This window comes from Danio aesculapii, chromosome 23 (assembly GCF_903798145.1).
Source record: "Danio aesculapii chromosome 23, fDanAes4.1, whole genome shotgun sequence".
Taxonomy (NCBI): Eukaryota; Metazoa; Chordata; class Actinopteri; order Cypriniformes; family Danionidae; genus Danio; species Danio aesculapii.
The window spans coordinates 11650720-11673761 of NC_079457.1; the positions used below are offsets into that span (position 1 = coordinate 11650720).

At 34.3% G+C, this 23042-nt stretch overlaps 1 protein-coding gene across 5 annotated transcripts; it reads left to right on the forward strand.

Annotated features, from left to right (window-relative positions):
• The first annotated feature begins 2297 nt into the window (after window positions 1–2297).
• znf740b (zinc finger protein 740b) lies at window positions 2298–21480 on the forward strand. Of its 5 annotated transcripts, XM_056449473.1 has the most exons (8): window positions 2321–2379; window positions 6116–6175; window positions 9954–10090; window positions 13299–13460; window positions 16221–16367; window positions 16452–16581; window positions 16692–16810; window positions 19468–21480. In XM_056449473.1, exons 3-8 carry the CDS (start codon window positions 10046–10048, stop codon window positions 19636–19638), a joined length of 774 nt encoding a protein of 257 aa, XP_056305448.1. In that variant the 5' UTR covers window positions 2321–2379; window positions 6116–6175; window positions 9954–10045; the 3' UTR covers window positions 19639–21480. The 5 variants fall into 5 exon arrangements, with proteins under 5 accessions (XP_056305449.1, XP_056305451.1, XP_056305453.1 ...); XM_056449474.1 differs by lacking the exon at window positions 6116–6175 and having other exon boundaries at window positions 2298–2379; XM_056449475.1 differs by lacking the exon at window positions 6116–6175 and having other exon boundaries at window positions 2308–2374.
• Window positions 21481–23042: the final 1562 nt, after the last annotated feature.

Genomic DNA, 23042 nt, shown 5'->3' on the forward strand with positions numbered 1-23042 from the left:
GATAATAAATAATTTTAGGACATTGATATTAGGATAATTTGTAGTAGAGCGCATCTGCATAAACTTTAATAAATTACAAACAATGATAAATAAAGTAAAGCAAAGTTACAAATAAAATAAATGCTTTATGGTTTTTCTGAGAGTCTAAAAGTATTCAGGCACACAATTTGTATAATTGAATGTAAACAAAATAATCCTGTATAATCTTCATTGCATATACTGCACATAAATACAATTAATGTTTCCTGACATTACTAAAATGTCCTGTGCCTGAATGCTTTAAACTGGCTTGAAATGCGTACACAGTCATAGGCTTTAAAACCCATGCAAATGATACAATTTTTGGAAACTTTATGGTTAAACTTTCACTGGCTTGCATGGTTCGGGATCTATAGAGCTGCGCATCGTTGGATTTGCTCTTCAGTATTTGGACTCTCAGTAGTGATTATTAAACCACACTGAACTGAGCTCAACTGAACTGAACTTAAACACTACAAACTTAACTACACTGTTCCTATTTACTGTGACCCTTTATGTGAAGCTGCTTTGACACAATCTACATTGTGTAAGCGCTATACAAATAAAGGTGAATTTAATTGAATTGAATATATATACACACACACACACACACACACACACACACATACATACATATATATATATATATATATATATATATATATATATATATATATATATATATATATATATATATATATATACACATACATACATACATACATACATACTCACTCACTCACTCACTCACACACACACACACACACACATAATGTATTTTTGACAGAAAATGGCAATTGGTCCAAATAACGTAAAAATATTTTGTGAGGTCTTTGGCTCCAAATATTGATTTCTTAATTTCTGAAGAACCATAGATATTTACATTAGATGTCGCCTATGCTATTGTTGTCTATTGGAAGGAGTGCATCAATAGAGTTGCCATTTTAGTACAGGATAGTGCTCCTTTGAAATGAATGTGGAACCAAGATGCAGTGGAGGACTGGCCATCCAGAGCCAGAGATATAGACACATATGAACATATCTTTGATCGGGAGTGTTCCCAGTGGTCAGTATGCACATTTTTTTAATTATGAAAATTATAATTTCTTTTCATTATAATTTCTAATCCCTTTTCTACATAGATGGATAAGTGATGGCACGGGCATTGCCGACAAAGAGCATGTGTTTGTGTGCATGGAAATGTATTATCCTCTCTCCCTGATAAATTTGATCTAATCCGTGTCCTGAAGCATACCCCCTCTCTTGCTTTCACTTCTAATTCTCATACCTGCCAACACTCCCGTTTTCCCCAAGAGTCTCCCGTATTTCAGACCCATCAACATCTTGTCATATTTCATTTACATTGTTTGCTGATTTTATTCAACAAAATTAGCATAAGCCTAGTATTTAGTGCGAGTTGGTGCTACTTTGCCTTATGGTCAGTGCAGTAAGTTACTGTATAATCATCAATAATGTTACTTGTTTAGCACAAAAGTTCGTAGCATACAAAAAAATGAAATCTTACCTATGAAATGTTTTGCCGTTGTGCTTTGTTTTCTTTGTTTGCTCGTTACTACACCCGTACACAGCGCAAAAGTCTTTAGTCTTGACTAGTGCAGTTGAATGACATTTGGTTTGGGAGCACTGTACAAATATGGCGGCGTTATTGACGCATGTTCAGGGCCCGTATGCGATATCTAGAGTATATAGCTATGCTGAAGAACAAAAATGATAGTGTTGCCTAAAATGATTATTATGTGGCATTAAACATGACATCTTTTTGTTATTTTGACCAACTGAAATTATTTCATGTTCGAGTAAAACAATCTTTGATTTAATCTGCTAAAAACTATTGACATTTCCTTAAAATTGTTAAAATTGTGTTGTTTTTTCCCCATGAAATAACAAAAAGAAACCATAAATTCATGTTTATACTCATTTTAGATAATACAATATTTTTTATGTTTTATTGTTTTGTTTTGAACCCATACTTAATAAATCCAAGTGGTTTCTTATTTTTCCCCCATAGGTGCGTGTCTTTTATTCTACTTTGTTTTAGTTTCAAAACACCACACGCTTTATATTGAAGGACGTTGTATATATCCTATACCCTCCTCCCAAATATGAAATAAACGTCAAATGTCGCAAGCAGGTCGACATTTTACACAATAATGAAATAAAAACCAATTTCCTTTAAACACTCGCGGAGTTTATTCAGACCGGAAGTAGCCTGCTCGGTGATCACGTGACACGCGCTCTCCCCAGAGAACACTTCCGGTAACGTTTCCTGTGTTTGTAAACTGAAGAAAAAAAATTGTCCGACAAGAAAATATTGGGCTACAATAAAAGACGAAGAGTAAGGTAAAACAATTACTCTCTCCCCCCAGCAATGCTTTTATTAAACCTATGAGCTCATTTAAAAACACACTCACCGGTTTATTAGCTCTGAAATGTGAAGTTTAATAGACGACGAACTCACGCCCTGTTGTGATGTGGATGAATGGAGGAGTTTACATTAGTAACGTGTTTACACTTCAGACTCAAGAACTACGAATTAATCTCATATTCCACGATAATCAATATCTAAATTCACGTAATTTATCGCTTTAAACACGTTTAGGCTTGCTTCAAGTTCCTCAGACGCCAAAAACGCCACCATGTTTCATTTCTTAGTAAAATGTGTCCATATATGGTTATGATATGCGATTTAGCGCGCTAATATATCATTAATATATGCGATTCAGTCATACATTTGTAGTTTTGATAACTATTTTTAGAGTCCATTACTGTTCACACACAAATTAAAACAAATACATATTTGTAATGGCGACAGTGGCTCAGTGGTTAGCACTGTCGCCTCATAGCAAGAAGGTCGCTGGTTCGAGTCTCAGTAGTTGACATTTCTGTGTGAAGTTTGCATGTTTTTCCCGTGTTCGCGTGGGTTTCCTCCGGGTGCTCCGGTTTCCCCCACAGTCCCAAGAGATGCAGTGTAGGTGAATTGAATGAACTAAAGTGGCCGTAGTGTATGTGTGTGAATGATTGTGTATGGATGTTTCCCAGTACTGGGTTGCAGCTACAAGGGCGTTCACTGTGTAAAACATAAGTTGGCGGTTCATTCCGCTGTGGCAACCCCTGATGAATAAAGGAACTAAGCCGAGGGAATCTTTGTAATGCTGAAGTATTATACTTTTAAGTTACTTGAAAGCAAATTGTTTTCTGAAAGTACATTTGAAGAGTTCAGATGCAAAATTCTCTTAGTGCTATCTGAAATTTCCTTCTAAAATGAGCATTTTTCTCAGCCTCCAATATTTTTGTGCAGTTATTTCACTTTAAAGGCAATGCAAAGAACCTATTTTTGCCATAAAAGGGAGTTTACTCACCATACACACAGGAGATTGGGAAAAATGCTCATTTTAGAATAAAATTTCAGATGGCATTCAGAGGTTTTTGCTTCTGATCTCTTTATTTTTATATAAATATTACATTTAAATAACAATAGTATTTACATTTAATTTATTAGTTATGGTTTTCACCTCTAAGAGGGGATAAAGGTAAAACTTTAATTTTATTAACAATGCTTGATCAATAACAGAAAGACATTAATACTTTAGACAACACAAAAGACTGAGATAACAATCAATTTCTATTCACTATCTTTCCATTCTTATTAATAATAATACAACATACATAAATTAAATAACAAAAATTAATGAATAAAATAAATGATAAAGAAAAATATGTAGCAGGGGAGTTGAACTTCTCAAAATATGAAACCAAAGTCCTCTAATGATGAAAATAATTATCTTGCTTTTTGGCTTTTCATCTCTCCTAACGTCTTCAAATATATCACAAATTCTTCTTTAAACACCACTAGACTTGGGGGAATTTTGAAAAATGTACATTTATAAATATAAAACTTTAATAATAACAACAAATACTATGATATATTTTTATCCGTAGGTATTTAGCCAAACTTAATAATTTCCCATGAAAAGATAAGTCTTACAGATATTTAACTATAAACTTAAATAAACTAATACTTCACCCCAAAACGTTTGCACTAAATTACATTGGAAAAACATTTGTTCAATTGTTTTAATATCTAAATTGCAAAACTGGCATACATTTATATCACCAATATTGAATTTTAAAGGTAATACTCACATACAAGAACATTAAACACTGGTTCAAACCTGCTAAGTATCCAAATACTTTTTCCAAAGGAAACAAATGCAAATGTTATATTGACTGTAGCTATATGATGGTATCAAAATATCTTGATTTCGATAATTGCTTAAGGGGGACAGTCAACCAAAAAATTACAATTCTGTCTCCATTTCCTCATACTTCACTTGTTTCTAACCTTTCTAAGTGTTTTCTTCTGTTGAACACAAAGGAAGATATTTTGAAGAAAGCTGGAAACCTGTAGCTATTGACTTCCATAGTATTCATATCGTAGTATCTCAATAGCAGAGATGCCCAAAGTAGGGCCTGCTGGCCAAAGTTGGCCCATTGTAACCTTTGATTGGGCACATCATCCCATCTTAGAAGAGAGTGAGAATGATGGAGAGGTTTAGCGTGCTTTATTGCTGAGCTAAATAAAATAAAATCTTTCAATTAAATGTTAGTGAATCAGATTTTTTAAAAATGTAAATACTGTCACTCAACGGACAGAGGACTATGCCATACCTACATTTGTCTCTGAAAATCCCAGAGACCGGGGTGGTGGGGGGTGTTTGGGGGTGAGGTGTTTGAATAACACTGTTGAGAAATGGTTTAATATCTATACTGTGGTCAGTGTTGGGCAAGCTACTTGAAAAATGTAGTGAGCTAAGCTATTAGCTACTCTACTTAAAATGTAACTTAACTACACTGAAAACTACCCTCTGGGAAATGTAGCAAGCTAAGCTAAAAGCTCCTTGGCAACAGTAGGTTAGCTACATCTAAATTATTTTTGCAGTTTTCATTTTTAAATTGAAGCAAATTAAATCCAAGTCAATCATATCTTAGTGATCAATAAAACTGTCAATGAAACATGAGGCAGAATAGTTCAGTTCAATTATTTACTGTAAATAATATGCTGTACTAAACAGAAACTAATTATAGTATACAACAGCTAAAACAAAAAACAATAAAACCAGGTGTTACACAATTAAAATACTACAGTAATTTATAGTAAAGGGAAATATTTAGGAATGAGCATTATATTGTATATATATTTACAACTCTTCATTAACGAATTACACTACATAAGTATCATAAGTAAATATCATAAACTTATAGTAATTACCATAGTAAACTTTAGCCTTTACTACAGTAAACTATATATAACTCCTCTCCCTCAGTCATCTTTCCATTAAGCAAATTTCTCGTGCTCACCTAATTGTTTTTACTGTAGTAAGTTTGCTACTTAAAAGCTATTTGATTTAGAGAGTAACAACGCTACTAAGAAATGTAGTAAAGCTAGTAGTATCTCTATTTGTAGCAACGCTACTGCCCAATACTGACTGTGGTGTTAGTAACTGCAGTATGGAACGGGTTTCGGGAAGCCGCTGCGATTGGATACTATACCAAAGTTGGCGACCCGGGGGTATTAGGGTCTTGCAGACTGTAGCATAAAGTTGAGGACCGGGTGGGGGATGGGGTGAAATAACGGGAGTTTTCTGAAAGAAATAACAAAACTGGAGGGTGGCGGGAGATGGGTATGAAATACGGGAGACTCCCCAGAAAAACGTGAGGGTTGGCAGGTAAGGACTATGCAGAAGACATCAGTGAGCAAATCAAGGCAAAAACTAGTGTAACTCCATTCTGTTATAAATGAGATGTTTTTGTTTTTACTGTAGTAAGCCTGTTATAAAATGTAAAAAAAAATGAAACATAATGTATTAGTTAAAGCAATGTTTTCTCATTATCTTAATTTTATTAAATCAATTTGGAAATTACTTTGGAAATTATATTTACAGCCGGCCCACTAGCCTTAATCTAGTTTGGTTTTTGGCCCTTCATAAGGAAAAGTTTGGACACCCCTGATCTATAGTTTTCCTACTATGTCAGTCAATGCTTACAGGTTTTCGACTTTCTTCAAAATATCTTCTAGGGTTTTCAGCAGAAGAAAGAAACTCATAAAGGTTTGGAAACTCTTGAGGAACAGTAAATAGTGAGTAAGTTTTCATTTTTGGGTGAACCATCGCTTGAAGCTTAATCACAAAATACAGTATTATCATTATATTTACATAAGTTACAATAAAGTGGGTTGTTTAAAATCTTGCTTTATTATAAATCAGAGTAAACAGGTGTTTTAAACAAATTGAAATAGCAAAGTATTATAAAGTACAGTAGATTGTACTTTAGTATTCGTTTGTCAGAAAAAAAGCTATGCTTGTTACAGAAATTATGTTAATGTTAGTTTTAAAAAACTGAACCTTATTAGTTATCAGCTCGATTAAATAAAATAGTTTTGACTTTTGATTTTAAAAGGAGGTGAAAATGTATTTTGTGCCATACATTGTGCAACAGCTTTAAAATATTGATTAATTAGCTATATTGTCATTACACATGTCTACACTGTAAAAAATCTTATGTGCTATTTACAAAAAAAAATTGTGGTAACACTATTGCACGTATTATTATTAAGTAAATTTCAAGACTTGATTTTTTTAGCAAAAACCACTTGAATGAATCATGTGAAAATTGCTAAATATTTTGAGTGATAAATGAAGATTTTAATATTATTAGCGGAATGTACTTTTATAATTTAGGCTAATCCACCACCATTTACTCATATTTATTTTTTTTAACAAAAACCACTTGAATGAATCATGTGAAAATTACTAGTTTTTTTAAGTGATAGATGATGATTTTAATATTATTAGTGGAATGTGCTTTTATAATATAAGCAAATAAATCACCATTTACTCAAATTTATTACTGAAAATTACTCATTCATAAAATGTAAAATATTTAATGTATAATGAAATACATACACAATACATTTAGGCCAAATATCATTTTATTACATGTTACACTGATAACAAAATGGTACAATATGTTAAACAAATCTATATAAAATTTACAGCAATGTTAATCTCTGATAAAAATTCCTTTATCCATGTCATGGAAAAAACTGACCTGTCAACTTTCCTTTGTAGGAATAGTCACATTTTAGACAATATTTGACAGAATTTGTGTATTGCAAACTTAATATTCATTTCTTTGTAAGTGATTTTAATTTGTGGAATATTTGTATAAATCCAGTTCAGCGATTCTAGATTTTCCAAGCCAGCCTTGACTCACTTATCCTCCAAGACAATGCAGAAGTCCTCATGGTTGGTCATCCCTCTGACAGACAGCAATTCTCTGTGCATTACCACACTGTAAAATAAACATTTACGTTTATTATATTGAAATTATGCAGTTGTACATTTCAAATGTTTACTAAAACACATTAAGGAAATATATTAATGAAATAAACCATTTCTTTTTATATCTGTGAACAGTAATTCTTCATAATGTTTGAGTAGATGTTGCTGACTGACACAAATACACAAGTATTTTGACTTATAATGGACAGGGTGTTTAAATGTATACTAGTGTACACAAATTTATAAAAACAAACCATGTTTATACAAGGAATAGTGCATTCAACAGTGTAATGCTTGAGCTATATATTTTTTTGTAAGCATGCAAAAATATAAAATGCAGTTTTCTGAAGATCATAAATATCTGAAACAGTTTGAGACACTTACATTGCACTCCTGGATGAGCTCTTCCTCTTATTCATACAGATAGACCAGCAACAGAGGACAACATCTCTCGATTCATCCCTGATTTAATGTGAGGTCTGATGCAAAAAAGTGTAGAAATTAGTAATAATAATAATAATAATAATAATAATACACAAATAACATTATTAAAAATACCTGATGTATGGCACCCATTCTCTTTATCAAAATCTGCCTCAATAAACTGCTCCTCTTTAGTGGGAAAACTCTGCAAACGTTTTCTTTATTAAACTGAAAAATGAAGCAAACAAATATTAGTATTTATGTACAGTATTATATATAAACAGTTCATTACATTACATCAGCAATGCTGTAAAAGGAACCTTATGAAATGGAAAAGCACTAGCTGTACATAAACCCCATTGAATAGCTAGCTAACTTAGCTTAGCTTAGATTTACCACTTAACAAGCTCACTGTTGTTCGTCTGCTTAACTGTTGCCTGATCGTTGCTGTTAAATATTACGATGCAAATAATTTGTTCAACTTCATTATATAATTCAGAATGAACATTGAAGCAAATCAATTTCAAATAGGAATGGGTGGTTAAAGATACCTGTGTATCCCTATATACATCATATGGCAAAAACTAAGCTCCTGAACAAGTTTGAACAGCATGTGTCTTTCCTGAAAGAGCTTAGGCTACTTAAGACAATAAAATGATAAACTGTTAATGCTTACCTCTTAACATGCTCGCTGTTGATCTGCTCCTTCAAAATGTCGTCTGATCACTGCCGTTGTTGAGATTCAAATGCAAACATCTCAATCAAATCCACATAATTGAGTGAATTTTCTTAAAATAAACATGAAGCCATCTTTCCTCAATTTTATTAGCTTAACTGGTTTCTCAAATTAAGCTTAATAATTGCACTAGTTTGCTTAAAAAAATAAGTAAAATTAAAATCTTAGTTATATTAGCGAAATCTTCTTAATATTTTATAATAAAACCAGAATATCAATTTTTTAAAGAAAATATGCTCATTATTTTTAATGACCACATTAATTTTTTTAATGAAAATTACAAGCCTCAAGATTCATTTTTTACAGTGTAGGTCTAACCAGGAGTGCAATAGCAGCAAGTGCAGGATATAGGTATAAGTTATAAAGTGCAGTTATCTATGGTAATATTTACAGATGGATATGCACTATGAACATTATATACAGGTTGTATTAGCTATGAACAGAGATTTACAATAGATGAATATATGTACAGGTTGCTATTAACAAACAGAGGTGTTCAGAGATAGATATGAACATAATTATCTTTTGTATATGTACAGTGGGTATGTACAATTCAAAAATGAATCGGTGATGTTGTACAAAATATGATATTCCTTGTAATAATGTCTGGGTCTGGTTAATGCTATGGCTTTAACATGTACACTTATAATGTGGTTTATAATAAGCACTCAAATTTAAAGGCAGTTTGGTTTATTGCCCACAATTACAGCCCACATGCTTAGATACAGTTGAGTTGGTCTTATAAAGTTTGCTGTCTGTGTTTGCGTTAGATTGCTTTCTGTTTGCCGTGCGATAAGACTGATGCAATTTTATTTTCTTTCTCCTGGAATTAATTTCACCTTCAGGACCCTGTTAGTTGCCAGATCCCCCAACAAGCCAAACAGTCATGCTGTGTTAATGTCAAATTCATCATTTATGCATTTATCCATCTTCCGTGCCTCATTTGTGAATTATAATCATCTTCATCTTAGTGAGTTAGTCGGGCAAATGCACAGGAATAAGTGGAAAAAGGGGTGGTTAAAATAAATCAGGTTTTTTAAAGATATATTCCAGTAAATCCCAGAATCTGATCATCCAAATCCAAAATCAACAGGGCGTAAATGCTCGGATGTATTTCTACACTTTAAGTTTTGACAGAACCAATAAGAATCCTGGTTGGATTTTGACCAGGTTTGTTTCCAGATGTCATTTAGGGACTCTTGACGCCTGGAAATGAAGCCCGAACTCTTATGGCTTAAAAACACGGGCCTATACGCCTACATAAACAAAGGCTTGGCGATTCCGGCATGGAAAATGTCTGATTGTAGTGAATAAAAGCAGTGATTTGTCCACAGTTGACAGGTTCTGTTAGTGGTGGGCTGGATGTGTGGCAGCGTCAGACAGAGATGGATGTTACCCTGGCTTTCTGTTTCTAGGCTCGGGCCCCTGATGATTGGGGCTTGTGTGGTCTCTAAACATTGTCCCTGCCCAGAGCCCCAACACACACACACACACTCTCAGCACTAAGATGTCACACCTTTCCAACAGCACAGTGCGAGATCACATGAAATGGGTCAGTGTGTTTTGATTTTTTATTTTGTTCTCTTCTTCATTTGCATTTTCTTCACCTATGTTTGAGAAAGAAGGTGTATGTTTTGGTTTTGCTTGATTTTTTTTCTGTGTGTGTTAACTGTTTGAAATTCACTTTTACAGTCTGGAGTCTCTCTGTGACGCATAATGGACATAATGTTTGCCAATCATGAGATGGACCACGCAAAAATAATGTCTAGAACAGGGGTGTCCAAACTCGGTCCTGGAGGGCCTGTGTCCTGGAGAGTTTAGCTCCAACCCTAATCAAACACACCTGAACCAGCTAATCAAGCTCTTACTAGATATACTAGAACATAGGTCTCAAACTGGATTCCTGGATGGCCGCAGCTCTGCACAGTTTTGCTCCAACCCTAAACAAATACAGCTGATGCAACTTATCAAGGTGTTCAAGACTACTAGAGACTACTAAGCAGGTGTGAGTTGGAGTTGCTTGGAACTAAACTATGCAGAGCTGTGGCCCTCAAGGAATTGAGTTTGAGACCATAGTACTAGAAACTTCCTGGCAGGTGTATTGAAGGAAGTTGGAGCTAAACTCAGCAGGACATTGGCCCTCCAGGACCGAGTTTGGACAACCCTGGTCCAGAACATGTTTATTTATATTTCAGAGAAAGACAATTAAAACTCTTTTGGGACCGTATTCTTATTTTTATGGTGATTATGAAATAGGTGTAATATAGATTTTTTAAATACTGTAATAAACAGAAATATTACTATACAATAGTATTGAGAATCACCTCAACATTATTTAGAAAAATGTGAATTTAGGGGAAAATCTGGAAAATATAATTTCAGAAGGAGTCTATATCTGAAAAAAAAGTCTATAAATAAATATTAATATTTATAAAAATATGAATATACTGCTAATATAAATATATGAGCAATTCCATACAAATATCAACCTTGCCATGAAAAAAAATAAGTTTTTGCCAAAATATCAAAACCATTTCTGCGTTTTTGTAAGAAAGTATTTTACAGTGCTTTAAAAATACTAAAAAATGTTTCTGTTTCTGTTTTCAAACTATTATATTTGATCTACCCAAATCACATCTGTCAAATTTAAAACAGAGAAATCTCACATCCAAAACAGAGCTTTTTCCTCATAAATGCAAAAAATGTCAGATAAAATAAAATCAGTCATGTTTGTTCTATAGTGAGCTGACTCTTATCCTTTTGATTAGCATTATTTCTTTTGGGTTGTGGCGTTTAAGTCACAGAATTTCTACAAAGTATGTTGTATACTGTAAACTGTTTTCGTCACATCCATAACCCATGTTTGTTTTCCTCATTTAAAATGTAAAAAATGTTTACAGATTGATATTTTTCTGATCACATAACTCTGTGGTTGGTAGTTTTGGAAATGTAAACGGACATTTCAATATAGGCAGCACGGTGGTGCAGTGGGTAGCACAATCGCCTCACAGCAAGAAGGTCGCTGGTTTGAGCTCGTTCACATCCATAACGTTGGATTTGCTCATATATAAATATGGTATTTCTGCAAAATCCTTTACTGTACAATAGTAATACATCACTTCGGTAAATAATTGAAATTAATAAACAGCAATGAGGCGAAATGTATTTAATGACCCCCAAGTATATGACCCATTTTTTATAGTAATAATTATCGTTATACTTTTAAGTTTTAGGATCATTAAGAACACATTATTTAGGGTGTGCGCGGGGTCTTAAAACATCTTAAAATGTCTTACATTTTCAAAACAACATTTTAGGCCTTAAAAGTGTTAAATTCACTGAAATATTGTGTTGTAGTTCTTAAATCATTTTAAACAAGTCTTAAATTTCCTCTGTCCCAGTAAAGCTACCCAATCAGGCCAAGATCCATCAAATCACCAATTAGGTTGAATAGGAGTTATACTCAATCCATTTGGACCAAAAGCCAACAAATACTGTATATATTTTAAATTATTTATGTAATTTTCTCTGTAATATACTTTTAACAATGTTAAACTTGTCATTAAAGAAACGAAACATTTATGTTGAGTTTTTCTAGTTTTGACACATTCAAATACGTGGCTAGGAAGTAACTACATGTTTTTTGTAGCCTAACTGGGCCATTATCAAAAATCATTAGTGTTTAGACATGTATAAGTCTTAAAAGAGTATTAAAAAGTCTTAAATTTGACTTGATGAAACAAGCAGAAACCCTGATTAATATTAATGCCAATAATAATAAAATGCTAATATGATGATAATAAAATCATATAAACACCATATATACAGTGCTCAGCATATAGGAGGACACCTCTCTCAAATCTCTCATTTAAGTTAATATTTTCTATATGAAGCTCTACAATATTATATTTGTGCATATACATTAGTTTAGTCAGTACTAGGCATGGGCCGGGATAAGATTGTGATGGTATGATAACCTTGGAGAAAAATATCACGGTTTCATGGTATCATGGTATTGTAAAATATATTCTTTTGAAATGTCTGGGTAAAAAAACAACAACTTTTTTCCCCTTTGAAAACAATATGTTTTATTTTTTGAAAGATTTATAATATTTTTGGCACAATAAACATGTCAGGCTGAATAATTCTAATGACTCATTGACTTCGGCTGTCTTCATTTGTTTCAAAAACACTGATTTATTTACATTTTAAAATGGCATCTTTGGGTATCTTTTCTGCTGGAGATACTGTAGTCTCCCCCAAAGCCCCCCCTTAAATAAAAAACCTTACACATACCTTAGGAACGGTATTACAGAAAATGTTGACGGTTTTAAAACCTTGACTTTTCCAGACCGCGGTATACCCTGAAAACGGTTATCATCCCATGCCTAATCAATACTGAAGCCAGATCTGAAGCTTATCTAACAAAATATCTTATGATAACGGTCCAAAATTTGTGCACTCACTTTTATATGTTGCGGAAAAAATATAAAATAAATTAATAAAAAAAATAGGATAAAAATATTCATTTTGAAAATGGGGTGTACTCATTTTTGCTGAGCAGTGTGTATATGTATGCATGTATGAAGTAATGTTATTGGTTGTATCATGACAATAACAATAATGAAATATAATAATAAAAATCCCATTTGATTTGTTTCTGATTTTAAGCTAAGTAAACTGTAGCAGCCCACCAGTTAGGTGACAGGAGCACTGTTACTGTATTCCTCATGGATTTGCATGTTTGTGTTTGTGCTCAGGCTGGGTTGCTGGGCTGTGAAGCAGTGCTGTCCAGCATGGCACTCATGCAGGCCGGCTCAATGCCCAGCCATAGGAAGATGAGAGAAAACAACCACAATCAGGACACACACAGCCAACAAACACACATGGTCCTGCCCTCTGGAGTCAGCTGTCCACCACTGGTAAGAGAAAAACACACGCATTGTGAAAGCAAGTCATAATGGTTTGGAATGACGTTTTGGGTGAACTCTTCATTTAAATCGTCCTTACAATCCTGTGGCTGATGTTAAGGTCATGGGTTCAGTTCATGGAGATGCTGGTCCAAAAAATATATAAGAGCAATGTCAAACTGCTAGACTTGAGTTATTATTGGTTATGTGGATACTGGATATGCTATTAATGTGTACAAATGAGGACAACATTTTTCAGGGTATATACAGGAATCAGAGAGTGAAATTTAATACATTTAAAGACCTTTTTAAAGACTATTCATACATTTTAAAACTCAATGCCCCTTTAGGTTTCAACTGTTAACATTTTAACTTGCAGTATATTTACTAAATACTGATTTTAAGACACTAATCCTAAACTAAAACATCATTCATATACTGAATAAAAATGCAAATCTAGCAGGTGGTGCCCTTAGAACAGCAGAAAATAACGGTGTTTACTGCAGTAAACAAAGCAGCGTGATGTCAAATCTAGATTTCATAAACTACGTAGCATCCCACTATTCGCAGATTAAATGCTAGCATACAACTATACATTGTATAATCAAAAATGATACAATATTTATTACGTTGCAGCTCAGCATTTAAGACTTTTTAATACGTAAAGTCTTAATTTTCTTTAAATTGATTTATCAACCTTTAAGACCCTGCGGACACCTTGTTATTAGCCCTTTTGTGTGAATTTTAATTGTTTTTCAAATGTTTCCCAAGTAATGTTTAACAGCAATTAACACACATTCACATTATTAACACACTATTAAATTAGTTAACTATTAACTAATAGTGTGAATTGGTAATAGACAATTCACACTATTAACACTATTAACCTGGCTTATTACCTGCCTATTATTAAGATATTAACTGTTTATTATAGGGCTGCACAATATAATGTGTCAGCATTGATATCGCTATGTGTGCGTCCCCAATAGTCATATCGCAGGATATGCAGTGTTGCATTTGGATGAAAATTGATCAGCAACACAGTCCAGAATGCATGAGATTTAACCAGAATGCAAAGTTTAATCAAAACAAAGTGAAAGTTTGTCATCTGCATGTGTTTAAAATGCATTCAAGAGAGTTTAAAGCATTCAGGCACAAAAAAGTACGACATTTGTAACTTTAAGATGCAATAATTTGACTGAACTATTAATAAAATGAAGTTCATTGTCGTGGCAATTTCAAATAAAGACACTTTTACTGATCAAGAGACAAAGTCTTACAAGATTTACTTCCAAAAAGATTTTATTCTTTGCAAAGAACAGGTCTGATAGTCATACAGGAACCGGTTGCTGCAGAGTGCGACCCACAGGCTAGCCCAGGCATGGGCAAACTTGATCCTCGAGGGCCGGTGTCCCTGCAGAGTTTTGCTCCAACACTAATCAAACACACCTGAACACCCTAATTAGTGTCTTTAAGATCACTAGAAAGCTACAAGCAGGTGTGTTTGATTAGAGTTGGAGCAAAACTATGCAGGGACACCGACACTCCACGATCGAGTTTGCCCATCCCTGGGCTAGCCGGATACTAGGTTTGATCTTCTTTCCCCTGCTTCAAGGCCCACTTCGTCAGAGCTGACACCCAGTCCTCTTTAGAGCATTTTAGAGCCAGGGTTTACACTTATTGAATGCATATGTTTAAAAGCAGATGACCACCTTCTGAATGACCCTTCTTGTAATATTTGTTTTTGTATCATCTTTAGGAAGGCATATGTTTCTTAATATATGATGTTTCTAGTAAGAAAGGGTTTTATATAAATTATTGTTTTATTAATAATTAAAATAAAAATTTCCACCACAATTATACTGTTCTTTTACATTCATTCAATTTCTGTTCCTGAAAACTGTTTGACTTTCCAGAAAAACAGAAATCTGTTTGTTTTTACTTTTTTATTTGCTCTATTATGTTTATTTTGCTTGTAATTTGTTTATTAATTGTCATCCATGATTTACCCCCCTACAAAATCACCAACATCAGTCTAAATTCAAGATTTCTTTCCAAAATCGTGCTAATAAACAACCTGGTGAACTTGTGTTCATATCACAATATATATCACAGCAAAACTAAATATCGCAATGTCTAATTTTTTCAATATAGTGCAGCCCTAGTTTATCAGCATTTATAATGTATGATGCGGGCATCACGGTGGTGCAGTGGGTAGCACGGGGTAGCCCCGGCTGGGTCAGTTGGCATTTCTGTGTGGAGTTTGCATGTTCTCCCTGTGTTTGCGTGGGATTCCTCCGGGTGCTTCGGTTTCCCCCACAGTCCAAAGACATGCGGTAGGTGAATTGAATAAGCTAAATTGCTCGTAGTGTGTGTGAATGCAAGAGTGTATGGGTGTTTCCCAGTGTTTGGTTGCGGCTGGAAGGGCATCCGCTGCGTAAAACATATGCTGGATAAGTTGGTGGTTCATTCCGCTGTGGTGACTGCTGATTAATAAAGGGACTAAGCTGAAAAGAAAATTAATGAATGTATTTTCTTAATTCTAAATCCAGAATTCCTACCCAATACCTAAACCCAACTACTATATTGCTAACTATTAATTATAAGCCGCTAATTAGTAGTTTGATAAAAGTCTTTGTTAATGGTTTGTTAATAGCATAAATTGTGACCAAACCTAGATTTAAGGTAAACATTTACATTAGTATCTTTAAAATCTTTCACAATGATCTGCATTCAATGGTAAATGACCTAAAGGTTGTGTTTTCTCAACAGCTCATCCGCAAAGACCGAGAGTTTCACTCGTCCAGGCTTTTGGATGAAAAGGATCTGCAAACCAGCCAGAACGTGCAGCCAAAGAAAAAGAACAGGAAGTCTGGACTTCCCACCAGAATGAGAGAGAAACCCCAGGCATCCATTGAAGTATGTACTGCATCTCTGCCTGTTTATCCCATTTACGCACATCTGCTTGTATTCCTACGCTAACACAATGCTCTTTTCATGAAGGTGGAGGTTCCTGATGATCACGATGATCACTCACTCGGCTCTCAAGTGCAGAAGAATTTCATATGCGAGCACTGCTATAGTGCTTTCCGCAGTAGTTACCATCTCAAACGACACATTCTCACTCATACGGGTACGACATTAGACTTAATGCTCACATCAGCTTACCATTTATATATTATGTTAATATATATATATATATGTGTGTGTATATATGTATATATATGTGTGTGTGTGTTTTAGGGGAAAAGCCATTTGGTTGTGATATGTGTGAAATGAGGTTTATCCAGCGCTACCATCTGGAGAGACACAAGCGTGTTCACAGCGGTGAGAAGCCTTATCAGTGTGACCGCTGCCAACAGGTGAGACGCAACACACACATGCGCTTTTATACACAGAGAGCTTGTGATTTGCTTAACACATTCATGAACATATGTCTTTAGGGCTGTATGACTGTTTATTAGCATATTGCATCAAAATGGGGGGCTTAAAAAGATAGTTTACCCAACAATTTTAATTCTGTCATAATTTACTCACTTCTTGCAAATCAGTTTGAGTTTTTTTTTTTTTTGCTTGTTTGTTTTGTTGAACACAAAAGTAGATGTTTCGAAGAATGTTGTACTTTTATAGTAGGAAAAACTAATACTATGGAAGTCAATGTTTACAACATTCCAAAATATATACTTTTGTGTTCAACAAAACAAAAAAAAAACTCAAACTAGTTTGAAAACAGTCAAGGGTGAGTAAATAATGAGAGAATTTATCCGCTTGTTAAGTCGTATGGTGTGAAATATTGTTTCCGGGTCCATGCCGCTACTCATTTGAATTGAGAAAATATTTGTTTATGACCTCATTTAGTCATATCACACATTAAAGTGAATTATATAAAATTATGGTGTACACTACAGTCTCTGGACTTGCTGCATCACAGACACCAATATTTGAACAATTTATTAAAAATTCATCACTTTCTGGCTATCAGATATAAGGCATGGATATTGCGATCGTAAATTTCGAATACATTGCTTTGTAAACATTTATTATTACGATTTGTTGATTCTCCTCTCTCTTATATGTGTTTTTTGTGCCTTGAATGTGTTTATACCAATGTAAATCCTGTTGTAGATTCATTATATAATTAGGCAGGATGCTTTGCGTGACGTCACTCTTAACTAGTTTGGGTGAACTATTACTTTAATGTTATTGAGGCTGCACCAAATGATTTTATCTATTTTATATTGTGATATATTTTAAAGTAAACCAGGAGAAAATGCATACTTTTGTTCATGAGGAACTGATTTGATTGAGAAAAGGAGTTGTTTAGCATGAATGGAGTAAGATGGTCTAAGGGGAGGAGTTGCAATAATAAGAAAATAATTCAAAAGTTGAAGAAATTTTTTTCATTTGGAGTTGACATGTATTAATCGTTGTTTGCAATATGACCTCAAAAGTTTATTGATAAAATAAGTAAACAAGGTAAGTTTTAATTTCACATTATTAGTGTGTTCAACTTATGTGATTGCTGTCATTGAGAAAGGCCTATTATTAACAAATCTGTCTTAATGCATCGTCTTTTATCAATGATTATTTCTGAATTATGCCTGATTATGAGAAATTGAAAAAAATGTTTTACTGATATACAGACAGTCTTTAAAAACTCTGTTTAGAATTAAAACTGTAAAGTGAGTGACTTATATAGACCTGTCACAATAATCAATATATGGACTTATCGTGCAATACACTGACATGACCTCAGTAATTGTTGGACACTCAATATATAAAAATTTGAGCAGATTACGCAGCTTCTGTCATCTCAGGTCAAGAAAAGAATTTTCACATTTTTCCAGAAAACTACTACCATTTTTAACGTAAACTCTGTTTCAAATCTGCAGTCCACTTTCAGAAAAGTTATGATTCACGAAAAACATTAAAGCCAAAAGGACATTTATATGTGTTTTTTATGCCTTGAATGTGTTTATGCCAATGTAAATCCTGTTGTAGAATCATAATATAAATAGGTATAAATTGTTCTTAAAATGACAATAATATCACTTATCACAATCATTTCTATAATAGTATATCGCACAACACAAATGACTTGTCGTGACAGGCCTAGACATATTGCATTAAATTCACATTTGATATTATGTTTTTTAAGCTGGTATGACAAATTATCTGACAACAAGACATGATCTGGATCAAACATCAAACGAAACGCATCCACCACTTGAAATGCATATATTTTTATTCAGGGTTCAAACGGTAATGAAAAACCTGGAAAAGTCATGGACTTTTGACATGCCATTTTCCAGACCTGGAAAAGTTTTGGAAAAACAGAAAAACCCACAAAGTTTTGGAAAAGTCATGGAAAACAGATATCTGTAAACTTGAATATAGGTTATTTACATTTTTCTGTCCTTGGCCAATCACATACTCTTACATTATTAGTGCAGTGTAAGCCTTATCTAAATCAATTTGACATAGATATAAATATAAATTGAAACTAAATAGATTGGTGCGTGTTTTACAATATGCTGTAATAAATTTGAACACGCATTGTTTTTCTTTTACCACGCATATGTAGACATTGCATGAAACATTAGGTCATGAAAATTTGCTTGAAAGTCTTGAAAAAATCATGGAAAAGTCAAGTCAGTCGTAAAAATGTGAATGAACCCTGTTTATTGAATATTAATGCATAAAATTGACCCAAACTAAAGGGTCAAGACATTTCAAATGGTACTTTATAACTTGAAAGATGAAAATATGCTGAAAAACATATCACAGTTTCAACAAAATATATTTAAAAAATCAGTTTACATTAATACAAGTCACAAAAAAAATCACATAATTGACTCTTAAAGAAGCATTTAAAATGCATACACGGGCTTTTGCAAAACTCTAGACACGGCATTCTAAAAAAGTAATTGAAAGCATGTCTGAAAGTCCCATTTCATTCAAACGTGAGTCTTCCCTCGTCAAAAATGAGACTAACTCCGAACCCCCTTCTGTCACACAGAACTTTTCCAGAACCGACCGGTTACTGCGGCATCGACGTTTGTGTGCTGTGGGCGTCCCTAAAGAGGAGAACCAGCCGTGCTGTGAGGGACGGTCGTATTCTCAGGACCCGTCCCAGCACGCGGCATCCTGGAGCCCACTGCAGACAAACAACAGCAGGCTGGCGGTGTGATAGCCTGTTCAATCGCTCATAGCAAACACAATGGACTCCAACGTGACTCGACTGGGGGTCTGAGCCTATAAACTGTTTAAAGACTCCAACACCCCAGTGGACTCTTTTATACCGGCTAGATTCTGGAAAATAGCGTATTTTGTATTTTAGATGGTACTGTGATGAGCGAACGGGTTAGTTGTGCATTCAGTCCAGACAAATAATGGCATCTGGTAGAGTAGAGTTAGTTCATTCTGTAGCTCCTGTGCAGAACTGTAGATTGTCGTGATTATCTCGATGCTCAGTGAACTTTTGCATATGAAACCCGAAAAGTCCAAAAGTGACAATTCATTACTTCATTGATCATTATTTACTCCCCCGATCTTGTTTGAGTTTCTTGCTATTGTTGAATGTTGGAAACCAAATGCCATTGATTATGTAAATCAATGTCAACAACAATGCTGGGTTGTTAAAACCCATTTCTGGGTCAAATATGGACAAACATAACGGTTGGGTTAATAAGTGCATTTTAAATATAACTGGAAAAATTGGGTTACAACAATCATTGACATTTTTCTAAAAATCCTATTTTGTGTGTTACAAACACAAAGTGCAACTCGTAAAGGGTTGAACCACTTGAGAGTGAGTAAATAGGGAGTAAATTTTGATTCTTGGTCGAACTATTGCTTTAAGGGCACGCTTGGAGTTTCCACATGAGACTGAAAAAAGTTGGTCATCCAAACAAAACAAAACAATAGTGAATTATGCCTGCGTAATACCTTACACATCTCTGGATTTTGATAATAGATAACAAACTTTTGTAGCCCCCCTAAATATCACTGGATTTACACTGTCACAGCATCCTTTCGATTTGAATCTGTTTACAACTGGAGCTGTTGCACGTGGCCTTTTCAAACTGAGAAATTAGCTTAGTGACAGTAGACACATTGTGATTTTAGACCAGGGGTGTCGAACTCAGGTCCTGGAGTGTCGCAATCCTGCACAGTTCAGTTCCATCCCTGCTTTAACACACTTACCTGAAGGTTTAAAACAAGCCTAGTTTGAACAGGTGTGTTTAATTAGGGTTAAAGCTAAACTGTGCAGAGCTGTGGCCCTCCAAGAATTGAGTTTGACACCTGCTTTAGACGTTTTCTCAACGTGCACATCAATTAATCAATTCTTGTTTTTCGAGGAGTAAATTCTCAATCAAGAAATATTTCATCCTAAAATGAAAGTTTAGCTCATCTTTATGGTGAATATGTGCCGTCAAAGTACAAACAGCTGATAAAAATAATCCGCACTGCTCCTGTCCATTAATCAATGTCTTGTGAACTGAAAAGCTGCATATTTGTAGTAAAGATGATAGGATGTTTTTGACTTCAAATCGTTGCTTCCAGGTTAAAATATAGTTGCTTTTCCACTATCGGTTCTGTTTGCTTAACCCCGTACCATTCCGTGCAGATCTGGTTCAGTTAGCACTGAAACCCTTTCAATTTCCACTGTCGTGATGATGAAATGGAGCCAGCTGAAATTTAATGCTTGTGCATCAGTGCCTTAGGTAACGCAAGTGTAATGTAAACATCGATATGGAGGAAGATCAGATATTTCTGTTTTAGGACAAATTTTTTTCTGAAATTTACTTTCTTAAATAGGAATAAATAAATAAATAGTGTTCTTCTACCTAGCCAGGTATGGAGAAACCGCCTGCTAGGCAATAGAGTGGCAACTTTATGCACTCTACACTTCCAGTGCAGTTCAGCATGATTATCTAACCATGCCTAGATTTCCAGCCCAAGATTTATAGTCGGCACCAATAATCGAAAAATAGCACTGAGGTGTTCACGGCGACCCGAGTTTGATTCCCGGATCGAAGTCCAGTAATCTCTACTGTTTTGTCCAAAAAAAGGTGAAAAACCATATAAATTTCTTAAATAAAAAACATTGTTTGTAATGGTGTCTACATTAGTTGGCTTATGTGGAAGCACAACTGAAACCAGACCTGATGGTTCATAAGACAGTTCGATAAGCAGCTTATGTGAGTGCTTTGTCACATTGCTTTCTTTAGTGAAAAAGTTACCATCTGTATCAAATTCAAAATATATGGAAATCCATTTCTGAATGGCAAATTTTACATTTTATTTAAAGAAATAGTGAGATACATCTCGCATTTCTCTATATTTTTCTCAGAGTTTCCTGTTTACATCTTGTAACTTTGACTTCATTTCAGTTGTGACTATTTCAATTGCTTATTTAAAGGCTTTCTTGCAATTCTGAGGTTATATCTTGGAGGTCATGATTCATGACTTTGTTTTGATAGAAATATGTCTTTAAACAAGTCAAATTGCAAGATGGTAAACTTGGAATTGTTTGGATAAAGAGCAGGATTCTGAGTTAAGTTTGCATGTCACATTTCTTGAATTTAATAGAAATATTAAAGAAAATAAACCCTGACTTGTGAGGTATTAAACTCAGTATTGACAGAAAGCATACACGCAGACAATAGCAAGATAAACTGTAAGTTTGAAACTTAGAATTGTGGGATATAAACTCGATTTTGAGAAGAAATGTTCTGAATTGAATGTATATAAATAAACATAAAAATATGTATAAATCGATATACAAATTTTGGCCCTGCAAGGCAAACATTTCTAAACACTCATTGATGGTAGATTTTAATGTAAGAGCTCAACAGGCCATAGACTTTTTCACTGGAGTAAAGCATTATTGTGGGTTATTGATTTTTCATATTTTGCGCTTAAATGACAGCTTAAAATAACCACCAAAATGCACAATTTTCACTTGCCTGATTTATTTCATGGACTGGAGTCATGTGTATTGTAGATTATAGTGATGTTTTTATCAGCTATTTATACTCTCATTCTGACGTCAGATGTAACACGTTTCTCCATCTCTGACGGACTCAGGGTGAACACATTTTCAGCAAATAAAACATTTGGGGTGAACTATTCCTTTAAACACTGTGAGAATGGCTCGTGTCCATTGACAGTTTTACACAGGCTTTTTACGGTTTTAGCGGAAACATCTGGAGCGTCATCCATCCTCCATCCACAGGAGAGCTCATTTTTTTTGTGAGCTACATTATGGTGTCAAGCTTTTGAAGTTGGCCTTTCGGTCAACATGAACTCTGACTTCTCATCGCTATTAGAGTATGACTGACAAATCTGGTCACAGTATGATGTGACTCGTACGGTAAGTCTCCGTTTCTCTTCTGAAGTCACTGGATCGATCAAGCCAAGCCAAGAATAACAAGGAAAACCTTTTAACAGGTTGTACAGTACAAAGAGAGACAGATGTTTATATATAAAAGGCTAGGTTTTTTTTGCAGAAGGTCTTGTTACGTTTCGTACCTCGTAAACCTCGGCCCTTGAACATGGACTTCTGGCACAGTTCGAGCTTGAGTTAAT